Source organism: Gossypium hirsutum, chromosome D07 (assembly GCF_007990345.1).
Source record: "Gossypium hirsutum isolate 1008001.06 chromosome D07, Gossypium_hirsutum_v2.1, whole genome shotgun sequence".
In the NCBI taxonomy this organism is placed as follows: Eukaryota; Viridiplantae; Streptophyta; class Magnoliopsida; order Malvales; family Malvaceae; genus Gossypium; species Gossypium hirsutum.
In genome coordinates, this window is record NC_053443.1 from 12,053,285 (window position 1) to 12,068,437 (window position 15,153).

The following is a 15,153-nucleotide window of genomic DNA, read 5'->3' on the forward strand; positions in this document are numbered from 1 at the left end:
AATAAATATATATATATATATAAATATATCGACTTTCTTTATGTCACTTCATATTCAAGATTTGTAGTTGTACTTTTCAACATTGTCGTTTGATTCATTTCGTAGATTCAAATCAATATCATCTCTTTAAGAATACAATATCTATTATCAGTACATCTAATTCTTGTCAATAATTATATACTAAAACTGATCTCCAATCCTTATCTCATGGCCGGCTATGGCTAACAAACTCTATTTGATTAAATTACAAAGAACCATAGGATAACTCATTTTACTGCATTTTTATTACAAAGGCTCGAATTCCAGTTATCTTTGAAGTTCAATTTGTTTAATAAATTATTGGATAAAAAACTTGACTTTGTTATTCACCTTACTTGGTGAACAAGTTAAACTAAAATATTGATTTTAATCATCTTTGTCATTTCTCGTGTGCTTCCCAGTTAAATTTATTTTACTTGGTGGAAATTACTTTGAACGGAGCAGTTGAGAATGAAAATTGTTGGAAAAAAGTGCCATATACAAAATTGCATGGTAGCTTCGTCAATTAAAATAAAAAAGTTATATCATTTTGATTGGAGACAAAATATTTATCTTTCTTTTAAGTTAAAAACATGTAATTCTAATCAATAAGAAGCTGCGATGATGGTGTCATTTAGGTAAGGGCTTAATTAGTGGATGCTGAGATGGTTTATTAGTAGATGATTGGCTGCCGAGGGGTTGAGGGCTTGGGATATATGTGTATATATTTACATATCACCATTTAGGTTACACATAGGAAATTAAATCGGATTACGTACCAAGAACAAATGTTGCTGTTTTTTGCTTTCTACTTTAGTCTTCTCGGTGAACTAAGTGGCCAAGTTGGTGGCCTTAGACTGGCTGGTGGTGGTGAGGTCGGTGTCGGATTAATCGTCGATATGGGATCAAGGGAGGGGAAGCTTATACATAGTCGTGTTTCCATGGCGATTTCCGATTTCAATAGCTTTCGTAGGGACAATCAAATGAGGATAGTTCTTCGTACAATAGACTCCAAAGGAGATCCTTTACATGCTTTATCTATCGGTAAGTAATCTATCTTTTACTTTTGAAGTTAATTTAACATTATTAATAAATATAGATTACAATGTTAAGTCAAATATAAAACAATATTATTGAGAGAGACAATATTAAACCTTGAAAAGATTAATTTCTATAAACAATAACATAGACAGATAAGCAGAGGTATTCATGAGCTGAGTCGAGTTAGGATCAAGCTGATTCCAACCAAAATTTTAAGCCCGTTTGCTAGGCTCTAGCCAAAAAAAGTGCCAAAATTTGTTCCCAAACCCGGCCTGAATAAAAAAATGTTAAAACCCGTGCTAAGCCCGTATTATTTTTTAATATATTTTTTAGAAAAAATATAATATATCAAAAATACTAAAAATATTAAAATAAATGTTTCTCAACAAATTGGAAATAAATTAAAAATATATATGTATACATAAATTACACTAAGATAGCTACAACTTAACAAGCAAATGTATCTAAAACAAGAGTTATACAATAATAACAAAATAGTAAAAATGGTAGCAAAATACTAAAAAAAAAGAAAATAGCAAAAAAAAAAGAGAGAGAGAGAGTAAAAAAAACAGCATAAAAAATGACATTTTTTTTACGTATATTATATTAGAAAAGAAAAGTCTAACTTTGAAATGGTTGGCATTAGTCCATTTTACCGATTAGTTAGACTAATTAATGAAGACGAAATTTCCTACAACTTCTATCGAAAGGTACATTATGAGTAAATTGCTTTATACATTTATGTTCTTAAATATAAAAAGGGTAAACTACTAAAATAGTCACTTTTGTTTGCCTTAGGTTACATTTTAGTCACTTATGTTTGAAATATTACGTTTTAGTCACTTACGTTATCGTGTTGTAACATTTTAGTCATTGAGTAGTTAATTGCCAACAATGGTGTAACGGTAAGCTGATGCGGCATGTTAAATCATCATTTCAAACAAAAATTTTAGGTTAAATTCTACAATTGGTCTCTATATTTTTTCATTTTAAACAATTTTAAAATTTTCTTTTAAGTTCTTTTAACTTTTTTTCCATTCTCTTCTGCTTCTCCCTCTATTTTCCTCCCTTCTTCATTTCTTTTAACATAGTTTTTCTATGTTTTCCATTTGTAACTAGTCCAAAAGCTCATCTCACTCGAAAAAATTAAATTGTTCAAAAACATAAAACATAGCAAAACTACGTTGAAAGAAATGGAGAAAGGAGGAAAACAAAGGGAGAAGCATAAGAGAATGGAAAAGAAAGAAAGTTAAAAAAACATAAAAGAAAAAAATTAAATTGCTCCAAACGAAAATATATGGGGACCGATTGTATAAATTAACCTAGAATTTTTGTTTGAAATGATGATTTAATGTGCCACATCAGGTTATTGTTACACAGTTAATAGAAATTAACGGCTCAGTGACTAAAATGTTACATCATAATAACATAAGTGACTACAACGTAACATTTCAAACATAAGTGACTGAAATGTAACCTGAACCAAACAAAAGTGACTATTTTAGTAGTTTACCCATATAAAAAATTCTCCTCTTTTCATTTTTGTTATGAATTATGTTTATATTAAAAAATTATAATTTGGCTACTATTAGCTTGTTGAAGTCTCCGTAGGCTTATTCAGGTTAAACTAAGTTTAATCCGATTCAATATATAAGTTTAAATTTTATTTATATTTATAAATAATTAGTCTAACATATTGAGGTCTATTCATTTTATTTTAAAACTCTTTTTATACAAAAAAACATTTATTTTTATACATATAAAACATATTTTTTTAAAATTTAAAATTTATTAATTTTATATAATATTTATTTTATTAAAATTTTAAACGTAAACAATTTAAATATTTAAATTATAATGTCATATATACTTAAACTATATTACACAAATTACATAATATATAAATAAACACAAATTACATAATATATAAATAATAAATAATAACATATTATTAAATCAAAAAATAGATTAGGCTCATGTCAAAAAGTTAAAGCCTTTATTAATGTTGGACCTCAAACCTAGTTATATTTTGAAACAATCTTTTTATTTTTATTTTCGAAACTCATTTGTAGACCTAATAGTTTTAGGCTAAATGTTCAAATTAGGGTTTAGCTTTTTAAGAGTTGTTCATATAAGAGTTTAATCTTTCAAAATAGTCATATATATAATGGTCAAACCTTTACGAAAATGCTCAAATAAGGATTTTTCGCTCACTTCAGTCCAATTTGTAGTAAGAATTAGGGAAATACTAATGTGTTTAAAATAAAACATATAACAGTTGAATCAAATATTATTTAAAAATAAAAAATAAAAACATAAATTCAAATTTAATGTGCATCATTTGAAAAGCCCTTATTTGAGCACTATAAAAAATGTTTGGCCCTTCTTTGACAATTTTAAAAGATTTTAGCCTTCATTTGAGCACTTTCGTAAAGTTTATTCCATTATACAACCATTTTGAAATGTTGGACCATGAGTAACCCCTAAAAATTGTGCTCTAATTTGAGCATTTAGGGTAAAAGTATCATGGAGGCCCTTATACTAGGAATCATATTGCATTTTGTCCATTCTACTAAAAAATGGGCAAATCATTCCCTATATATTAAATCAAAGAGTAAATTAGTCCTTCTGTTAAAAATTCCATCCATTTTTATTGTTAAACATTGGTCCTTGTACATCAACACAAGTTACACGTAGTACGCCACATATAGCTATCTGATTATTTCGTCAACTATGCCAATTTTTAACATAAGAAATGAGTGAATTTTGTAAAAGAAAGAATAAATTTACTCTTTGATATAATGTATAAGGATTAATTTATCTATTTTTAAATATAGTACAAAATACAATCCGGTTTCTAATATATGAGCCTCCATAGTACTTCTATATATCAAGCATTTAGCCATATTGTTATCAAAAAATAAATTAGATTCAAAGTGTTAACCTCTTATGCTATACATTTCCTATACAGCTTATAACCTCTTGGAGAAGGCGAAAGTCAAGGTCATCCTGATCAGTGCACAAAAATCAGCATTAGACACAAAGGTTTTGGCTGAATTTGGAAAACAAACCAAAATTCCAGTAATCTCAGTTTCAAGCTTCACCATTGATAACGACCTGAACACAATACTATGGCCTGGTGGGACATCAACCATTCCCAAAGGTCGAATGATGCAAACAAGTGCTAATAAGACCCTAAAGATTGCTGTTCCAAAATCGAACGGGTTCCCTCAATTGCTGAAAGTGGACCCTGATCTTCAAACCAATACCACCATTTTCTCTGGTTTCTGCATTGCTGTTTTCGAAGCTGCAGTAGCGGGTTTGAAGTATCAACCGTCATATGAGTTTGTCCCCTTCGAATATAATAACCCAAACATCGGTGAGGCTTACAATGATCTGATCTACCAAGTATATCTCCAGGTATGGTTCGTAATAATTTTATCTGGTTCGTTTATGCCACTTGCTTTCACTAATTGTGCTATGGATAAACAAAAACAGAAGTACGATGGTGCTGTTGGGGACATAACAATCAATGCAAATAGATCTTTGTACGTAGATTTCACTTTGCCATTTACCGATATAGGAGTGGGGATGGTTACTCGGTTAACTCCAAAGGACAACCAAAACTTGTGGATTTTCTTGAAACCACTCACACGAGGACTTTGGCTTACAATTGTGGGAGCTTATGTGTTAGCAACTTTTGTTATTTGGCTAATCGAACGTCCTGCATTAGCTGAGCAACAAACCCAGCAATCAAATGGGCAAATTGGAAGGATGATTAGCTTCTCCTTCTCCATCCTTGTTTTTGCACAATGTAAGCACGCTCTCGCCCATCTATTTTGTTCGAAGCGTTATTTTATTATTGGTGACTGAATTTTCACGTGATTTGATTGAGTAAAAATACATTTAGCAATTAAAAATGTTTTTAGACATATAAAAATAGAGGGACTATATCCTAAATTTTAGCATAATAGAAGGATTAAAGCTATCATTAGACCCAAAAAATAATCCATTTGTTCAATGCCTTTTTCTATAATCTGTTTATACTTGTTTTATTTATCTTAATTTTTTTTAAATGATGATTTCTTTGAAAATGTGAATTTACAGGGGAGAAATTAACCAGCAATTTGTCGAGATCCGTGGTTGTTTTGTGGGTGTTTGAGATTTTCATATTGGGTTCGAATTACACCGCGACCTTGACGTCAATGTTGACGGTCCAACATATCGAGTACATCTCAAAGGTGGACAACATAGGACATCGATTAGGTCCTGTTACCCAAGAAGTTGTTGGCATTCTAAACATCCAGAATTCTAGTTCAACTTCTAAATGGCTTACTTCACCTGCAGAATTTGAAAAGGCTTTATCGGAAGGTAGCAAAAATGGTGGCTTCTCTGCTATAATTGATGAGATGCCATACATCAACGTCTTCCTAGAAAAATATTCAGCACATTATTCTATGGTCGGCCCTGTCAACCGTACCACCAATGGCTTTGGCTTTGTAAGTTATCAATTACTCCTAATTGTTTTACATACATATACTTTTAGGGCAAACTTGATTATGGGAGGGATCGAGTTGATTTACCGTTTAGCCTTTCTTTTTTTTCTTCTTTTTTTACAGTTAAGCCCATTGGACGTCAGAATGAAATTAAGATCATTTTAGTGATGAGGTTCAACATAAAACTATAAATTTTAGGGGACACAACTAAAAATACATTTCTTTTCATTTAATCTAGAGGGTAAAAGAACTTGAGTTATTATTGTTCGGAGGGGCAAAATTGCAACTTTTGCGTTGAGATTTTAGGTTAAAATCCAAAAAATGCATGTTTCAAGATACAAAATTTTAAGATATTATGAGTGTTCAGAGAATAAATATGTGAAGAGATATCCAAATTTCGACACATATGAGGACTATTTGTATGCTTGTGTATTAGCCCTGTTGTTTTAACTTTAGTTTGAAACCTTCAGGTATTTTCAGAGGGTTCAACCTTGACTCGAGACATATCAAGGGAAATAGCAAAACTCAGAGAAGATGGGAGACTTGAAATGCTTGAAAATGTGTGGTTCAAAAGTTCAATCACTAATTTCGATTCGAGGGATACTTTGAACAGTGTGAACCCACTTACAATAAGTGACTTTCGAGGCTTATTCCTTTTCAGTGGAACCTTTTCAGCTTTAGTCGTTCTCTTGTTTTTCGCTTCCTTGCTTCGCAAAAACTTTCATGTTTTGAAAAAATGGGGACGACCTAAGATTGTGAAACAATACGTTTGCATGAAATTTTCAAAAAATAGAAGAGACGCCAATGTAATACACCCCGAGTTTGATAATCTCTGAAGTTCATGAAGTTATATCATGAGCCCCAGATTGTATGAAACTGTGATTCCACGTCATCTTTATGCCTTTTCAATAGGAGGATGACAAATCAGATTTTTCCTCCTGATTTTTAGCATTATTAATTAGATTTAAATTTTTTCGAAAAAATCTGATTTGTCATTCTACCATTAAAAAGGGATAAAAATGACATAGAATTACAATTTCATATATACAGTCCTTTTTCACCCCTTATATGTAAGTTCTTTCAAAGAATATTTTCACTACTCCTTAATACCTTGTTTTCCCATCATATAGGTTATTTTGATGGTAATAAATTTATTTCATAGAGTGTTACTAGTTTCTAATCCGAAGAAATGTACTAAGGTGTATGTATCAATTAAAATATAATTATAATTATAAATTTTATAGCATTTTAAAATTATTTTAATTGAGAAAGTAAAAATAAAATAATATAAATGTGTTATTTTTAAAATTTTAAAATTTTGTATTACCATCAATTTAAATTAAGAAAAAGTTAAATTTTAAAATAAACTTAAATTAATTACTAATATTAATTAAATTGACCAAAATTTTAAAATTAAAAAATTCTTCAAATCAATTTGCTCAATTTTAGTAGTATAAATAAATAAAATTTTAATAAAAAAAAGACTAATTTATCATTTGATCTTAACGTATAAAGATCAAATTATCTATTTCTTAATAAAATTAATAAATTACAATTTAACTCTTAATATAAAATCATCCATAATACTTTTATCATAAAAAAAATTCCAATAATCATCACATCAAACAACTGATGCATCTTCCTTTTCCAATGTCTAGGTGCAAATTAGTTCGTTAAATAGAGCTTTCAAGTTGAACTTGTCCAAATTTTGAAGTTATCTATTAATAAATGGTTAAATAAAGACTCGAACGTTGACTTTGTAATTGACTTTGATCATCCCTGTCGTTGCTCGATAAACACATTCCCTTTGATTTATTCTACTTGGGACTGGGAGGATGTTACTTTACTCGGAGCAGTTAGGAATGAAAATGTTGGAAATTAAGTGTTATATTTAACTTAGCATATTATATTTTATCAAATCACCTCAAAATCAATTGGCTATTTTACCCATTTAACCCCCCCAAAAAATATTTATAAAAATGATCCTAATTCAAAAATATTCACCAAAATGAGCTGAAATGAACAGTAAAATTGGGTTATGGGAAATAGATGACTGGCACCACCTTTTTTCTATTAATTTTTTTAGGGTTTTAGACACTAGATGGCCGGTACCATATATTTTTTTCAAAAATTTTTTTGAGGTGCTGGCACACTAATGGCCGACACTCCTTTATTTGATTAAAACAATTTTTTTTTTGAGTAGTGGTGCTGGCCAACAAAGGGCCAAAATCACCCAACAAAAAAATTTGAGAATATTGCAACATAACCCTTCTTATTTTTCCATCTTTTTTATTTTCCAAGTTTAATTACATATTTTATATTTTAAAATAATATTGAACTACTTATAATATTTTTTTAATTATTATTGCATCACTCACATTATTATTAAATTTAAAAATTAATTTAAAATATATTGAACTACATATTTTATAAAATTTAAAATTTTCATGATTGAATTTTCTCATCATATTTAAATTTTCATGATTTTTAAAATTTTTGTTTTTATTTTGTTAAATGTAACTTGATTGTTGTTAAACTCAAGTATAAATAATAAATTAAGCCTAAAAAATTATATTTATTTTTAAATGTAATGATAATTTTTTGGAGGTGGTTTTGATAAAAAGTTGTTAAAGTTATCTTATTTTAATATATTATTAAAGAACTACAAATGAAAGTATTTTAAAACTATTTATGAATTTTAATATTAAATTTTATAATTGTGAAAATATTTTAAAATGCTAAATACAATATCCAAAATCACAGTAGTTGATACTAAACTAGTTAATTTTCGTAGTTAATTTAAATTTAATTTAAATTTAATATGCACAATTAAATTATATTTTTTTATAAAATGAAAATATGCTTTAATGATTTTCATCTTTTATAATAATTCAAATAAACATTGTTAAATTATTGTTTTTTATTTTAAAAAATAACGAGTAATATATTTATAAAATAATTAGTTCAATATATTTTAAATTAATTTTAAATTTAATAATAATGTGAGTGATGCAATAATAATTAAAAAACATGATAAGTAGTTTAATATTGTTTTAAAATATAAAATATGTAATTAAACTTGGGAAATAAAAAAGATGGGAAAACAAGGAGGGGTTATGTTGCAATATTCTCAATTTTATTGTTGGGTGATTTTGGCCCTTCGTTGGCCGGCACCACTTCCCCCAAAAAAATATTTTTTAAATCAGAAAAATGGGTGCAGGTCATCAGTGTGCCAGCACCACAAAATTTTTTTTTTGAAAAAAATACAGGGTGCCGGCCATCTAGTGTCCAAAACCCCAAAAATTATATTTTTAATAGAAAAAAATAGTGGTGTCGGCCATCTATTTCCCATAACCCAAATTTACTGTTCATTTCAGGTTATTTTGGTGAATGTTTTTAGATTAGGGTCATTTTTGTAAATATTAATTTTTTAGGTCAAATGGGTAAAATAGTCAAATCAATTGTCTTGTGGATGTCACATCAGTAAAGTTAATCAATGTTAATTTTTTATCTATTTTGAGACGATTTGACAATCAATGCAAGTTTAAGGGTTAAAAGAAATGAAAAATTAAATAAATGACTAAAATCAACTCTATTGCTACTTAAAATATCTACTTGTCGTATACCATTACACCATAATCATCAGAATTGTTGACTTGTAGTAAGCCAAATAGCTCCGATCCAACTCACCAACCCAAACACTAAGTCTCAAGCTCAACATAAGCGAGTCACAAGTAAAATAAAATGTAATAGGCTATTTTTGCCCAGGCCCAAATAAAAACCAAACAGAAAAAATAAATAAAAATATTAAAAGTCCAGTTTAGTTACAATACCAGCCCAAATAGCCTAAATTAAAAAAACCCTAAGACCCAATTATAGCCCAACGACGTAAACTTTTTTCTCAAAAAGAAACCCTAATACCTAGTTGCCGCTCCTAGCCTCTGTCACCATAAACCATTCATCTGCCACCGTCGCCTACAAGAAAAAGAAAAAAAATAGCAGCAACACGCAACAGTAGTACAAAATAGTAGAAAAAATAAAATATATATGTAAAATCAGCTATAAAAGCCTAAAAAGAACATATTGTAAGGATTATTATTTTTTAAATAGAAATCTAACGAAGAAAAATAAAAATCAAGTTTCAAAAGGTAGCCTTTTATTTTTTTTTTCGAAGTAAAACAAAAAATAATAAACAAAAACGGAAAATCATACCTGCCGTTTCATCTCTGTGCCACCGTTGGTGTCTCTTTCGGTCTGAAAGGCCTTCGAGTCCTCGGGTTTTTGGCTTTAGTCGAGCATTTTAACTCCGAATCGGATTTCTACACAAAAAGGTTTAAAAGGTATTTTTGGGTAATTTTCCGGCCATCGTCATTACAAATTGGAATTTTATCACTTTCGTAGTTACATCATTATCATTTGTTAGTATGACATTTTATATATGTTTTTTTATACATCATCGTTTTATTTTTTATACGCTTCCCTTTTGATTTTATTTTGCTATAACAATGCCACGAGTTGTGTTTAAATGTGCTTATCCATTTTTGTGCTATGCCCAAGTAGGCTAAATACACATTACTTTAAATATTGCATTCGTTTTTCGCACGATGCATAAAAAAGAAATTTTTTAAAAATGAGGCAATATTCATTATTTTTGGAATTAGAAAAAAGTGTCCCTAACTTACAGGATATGACTTCTTTTTAAAACCGAAATAATCGAATATTTATTTCAAAAATATAAAAATGAGAATCAAATGATGATCAAATAACATTCATTCTTGATTTCGAGGATTTAAGGCATTGTGTCCTAAGTTGCGGGACATGATTCTTCCTTCTCGATTGACTTGAAATAAGCCATTTTCATGAAAATTAATTTAGTAATGCCTTGATACAAAAAGGGATCATGTTTTAAATTCTCTTCAAATTTTTAATTCTCGACACTAAGGTATCAAGTAATCAACTAGGTACCAATTTTGGGCGTCACAAGGGTGCTAATCCTTCCTCATGCGTAATCGACTCCCGAACATATTTTTTAAATTTTGTAGACCTAATATCGTTGTTTTAGTAAATCAAACCTTTTATTAAAACGATCAAATTACAAGGTGATCTGATCACACCTTATGAAAGTGATTGGTGGCAAATCCCATTTTTGTTTTTTAAAATAAAAAGTCGATGACAAAGAAATGGTTTCGACAGCTTGTCACTCCACTAAGGAATAAAATAAGAGAGTCAAGCCGCAAGTTTATTACTTTTGGTCTTTTTGTCAAAAATTGATAATTTGGTTTAAATTTACGATCCGTTTATTGCATTTCATCCTTCATGTTTTGATATCTCTGGTTGTATAGTGGTCTAGTATATCTGTTTTATTGGTTTGAAAGTTTCTTTTGTGTGTTTTTCGCATATTGCATTTGCACAACTGTTCGATTTTTCCCTTCTTAAGTGGGAGTGAGAAACTATTCCTTCGTGAGGTCTTCACCTCCGTATAGGATAGTGGATCTCTTTCGGGATACATTCGTACCTATGTCTTCGTGAGATCTTTATCTCTGTATAGCCATAGGGAAATGTGTTCCCCTGAATTAAACTCAATCCGTATAAGCCTATAATGGGTGAAGATCGAGGAATCTACCAATTCAGGTAACCTTACTTTAGAACCGAACTGCATATAATGAGCCTTAAGAGCCTACCCTAGGTAGAACCATACCGAACCCCTAGTGGTCACCCAATTAGGTGTTCTATTTATTATTTATTGCTTTAAATTATAAATTTGTATGAAATGTACTGACTTGTTTCTTTTTGTTTTGGTTGTGATTACATTACATTTTCATCTAAAAAAAGGAGGTGTTGATTCATGTTCAGTTGCTAAATAAAGAGTTTGTCATAGAAAATGAGTTTCTTGATAAAATAGAAGACAACACAGTCGTGCGAATATGGTCCGAGAAAAGGCAACAAGAGAAAGGTGACAGCCTGTGAGAGGGGCAGGTCAGAGATATGGACTATATGATGAGCGAAGCTTTGGTTCGAGTACAAGAAGTGGCTGACCACTTGCAGACCCTAGCCGTTAAAAGCCTAAGATATGAATCGGAGTCAGATTGGGGCTAAGAATTAGCTTTGTTTCTCAAGAAAGTTAAGGTTTTGAATGTGAAGGCGAGGTCATATATGTATACACTTTATGTAAAGATATTCATTTTCTAGTAAAGTTATTCTAATAGAATTAAATCAGAATCAACGCCTCTTTTTGCATTCATTTTTCATTCATCAGCATCACATTTCATCACATACATTAAGTTTTATAAAAAGGCATTAATTAATCAAAATTATGACAGTTACCCTGGAAACTAATAAGAGTTTGCCAATCGAATATTGTTACGATACCCGCAGTAAAACCAGAGTCAAAGATCAAAGGTTAGAGAGATTGGAACAAATTTAGAAGGACACGCAAGATCAGTTGCAAGCCCATCTACAGGAAAAATTAGCTAAGGTACAACAAGACATGAGGGATCAAATACAAAAGTCCCAATGAAGCATGACAAGCCAGTTGACCCAGTTGCTAGCTAGAGGGACTGAAAAAAGGAAAAGTGTTGTGAGTAACTCTGGAGATGATAATAAAGACCATATATACCCCCTGGGCTTTACCCTAGTAAATTTCCAAGCCCAACCAGATGCATATCCATAAAGGGTACTCATTACCATTAGATCACAACAATACCAAGCCGGTACCTCAGCACTAGTGAATTACCCTACGAGTTTAGGTTCCCATCCATGGGATAATTCGACCAACCCCGTCATTCCAAATTTGGATGACATAATGAAAATGGATAGAGCAAGAGTAGAATTGCCAAAATAGTTAAAAGATCAATGCAAGTGCTTGGAAAAGAAATTCAGAGCTATGGAGAGTGCCAACTACCTTTGTGGGGTTGATGTTAAGGAACTGAGCTGAGTCCCAGATCTAGTGCTCCCACTAAAATTCAAAACTCCAGAATTCAAAAAATATAATGGGACTAGTTGTCCTGAAGCTCATATTACAATGTTCTGCCGAAGAATGACGGGATACGTCAATAATGACCAATTATTAATTCACTGCTTCCAGGATAGTTTGATCAGGTCAGCCGCCAAGTGGTACAACCAGCTAAGCCGTGCCGAAATCAACTCGTGGAAATACCTGCCACAGGATTTATGAAACAATACAACCATGTGACCGACATGACACTCGATAGAATTACGCTACAAAATATGGAGAAAAAGCAAAGTGAAAGCTTTAGGCAGTACATCCAGATATAGAGAGAGATGGCAACACAAGTCCAACCACCTCTTCTGGAGAAGGAGACAACAATATTTTTCATAAACACTTTAAAAGCCCCGTTCATTAACCATATGTTGGGAAGTGTTACCAAGAGCTTCTCAAATATAGTAATGTCCGGAGAGATGATTAAAAATACAATAAAAAGTGAGAAAATAGATGCGGGAGGAAAAGCTAAAAGCTCAACCCCGAGAAAGAAGGAAAATGAAGTGAATACCACAAGTGTGTATAATAAGAACTATTCAAAATCGGTCACTGTGGGCCAACTAAGGACCATAACAACAAGCCATCAGGGCCCTTCGAGGCAAAAATCTAACTCAAAACCAAACATAGAAAAACTCCAGTTCACACCCATCTCGATGAAATAAAAAGAGTTATATCAAAATCTGTTCGATGCACATGTGGTATCCCCATTTTACTTAAAACACATGCAACCTCAATTCCCAAAATGGCATAATGCGAATGTTCAATATAAGTACTATGCAGGAATAACATGACACTCAATTGAGAAATGCAATGTATTTAAAAAGTTGATTGAAAGGTTCATAAAGATGGGGATTGTAAGGTTCGATGATCCATCGGGACCTAATGTGGTAGGAAATCTGTTACTTAGTCATTTAGACTAAGGGGTAAATGCGATAATTGAGAATAGAGGAAAGAGAACCCAAACTGATGTTATGGAAGTGAGATCCTCGCTAAAATGAGTTTGGCAAGAAATGATAAACACGAGATTAATTGTTCAAGATTCAGAGGAGATACCTAAAGGGATGAGGGGCTATTGTGAGTTCTACGTTGAGGAAGGTCATGAATTCCAGGAGTGCGCTGAATTCAAAGCTTTGGTGCAAAGTCTAATGGATAACAAAGAGTTGGAATTCTTTGAAGAGGTCAAAGGCTCGTAAGGAATTTTGGGAAATTTGAGCATCAATGCTATATCCAAAGAAGGAATTGGGGAAAACCTGTCAAGCGTTCGTCTTTATGTGCCCAGAAGTGTTCTGAACAATTAGACTGCGGAATAGATCCTTATAATTTTTAGAACTAATTCAGAGTAATGTTCAAAACACACTCATTGCTCTAAACCTGGGAGAAATAAGAATTCTTTTGTGAAAAAGACATGTCTATTATTTTTTATTTCAATAAAATGCATCTTTGTGTCTCATTTTGGCAAACATTCTTTTGTTCTTTCCATTTCATTCATACTCATACCACACAGATATTATTCTTAAATTCATTTATTCTTTAGGTCTTCCTCCGTTCCTATAACAGGTCTCCATATATCAATGATATGAGTAACGCTGCTACTGCCTCAGAATCTCTTTTTAAGTAAGATATATGTCTAAAGAAACCTCAAGACTTTAAAGATGATCGAGATTGTAACTTATATCCTAATTTGTTAATGATGGTAGAACAAGAGGAAAAATAGATTCTATCTCACAAAGAGTCAGTAGAAATTGTGAGCTTAGAAGACAAATAAGAGAAGAAATAGGTGAAGATCGAAGATTGTATCACCGTAGAGACAAAGCGAGACCTCATTGAATTACTCCAGAAATTCAAAGACGTCTTTGTATGGTTGTATCAAGACATGCTTGCTCTAAGTACTTATATCGTAGTACACCAGCTTCCCATAAAAAAAGAATGCAAGCCTGTTCAGCAGAAACTCCGAAGGATAATACCCGACTAACTACTAAAAATAAAATAAGAGCTTAAGAAGCAATTTGACTCTGGTTTCCTACAAGTGGTTAAATACTCAGAGGGGGTAGCCAATATAGTCTCTGTCCTTAAGAAAAATGGGAAAGTACGAATGTGTGTAGACTATAGAGATTTAAACAAAGCCAGCCCGAAAGACAATTTCTTGTTGCCTTACATCGACACCTTAATGGATAACACGACAGGTTATTCACTATTTTCCTTCATGGATGGCTTCTCTGGATACAACCAGATTAAGATGCTTCCTGAATATATGGAAAAGACCATATTCGTAACCTCGTGGGAAATATTTTACTATAAAGTGATATCATTCGGACTGAAAAATGTGAGAGTGACGTATTAAAGAATCGTGGTAATCCTGTTTCATGATATGATGCACAAAAAATCAAGGTTTATATTGATGATATGATAGCAAAATCCTAAATAGAAGAAGACCATATACAAGTTCTGAGGAAACTATTTTTAAGGTTGAGAAAATTCCAGCTAAAGCTCAATCTAGCAAAATGTACCTTCGGGCTAAGTCAGAAAAATTGCTAGAATTTTTAGTTAGCGAAAAAAGGATCGAGATTGACCCGGATAAAGTCAAGGCTATACAGGAGT

The 15,153-nt window shown here is 31.3% G+C and overlaps 1 protein-coding gene across 1 annotated transcript; it reads left to right on the top strand.

Annotated features, from left to right (window-relative positions):
- Window positions 1-806: 806 nt before the first annotated feature.
- Window positions 807-6,613, top strand: LOC107956005 (glutamate receptor 1.4). Its single transcript, XM_016891765.2, has 4 exons — window positions 807-1,062; window positions 4,031-4,873; window positions 5,167-5,558; window positions 6,026-6,613. The coding sequence occupies exons 1-4, from the start codon at window positions 807-809 to the stop codon at window positions 6,389-6,391; spliced, it is 1,857 nt and encodes a 618-aa protein (XP_016747254.1). The 3' UTR covers window positions 6,392-6,613.
- Window positions 6,614-15,153: the final 8,540 nt, after the last annotated feature.

Bases quoted from the DNA above. Each gene is read 5' to 3' on its own strand.
- LOC107956005 (XM_016891765.2), top strand. From the start codon at position 807: ATGTTGCTGTTTTTTGCTTTCTACTTTAGTCTTCTCGGTGAACTAAGT. The intron at 4,874-5,166 runs GTAAGCACGCTC...GTGAATTTACAG, and splicing joins CATCCTTGTTTTTGCACAAT to GGGAGAAATTAACCAGCAAT. The intron at 5,559-6,025 runs GTAAGTTATCAA...TGAAACCTTCAG, and splicing joins CCACCAATGGCTTTGGCTTT to GTATTTTCAGAGGGTTCAAC.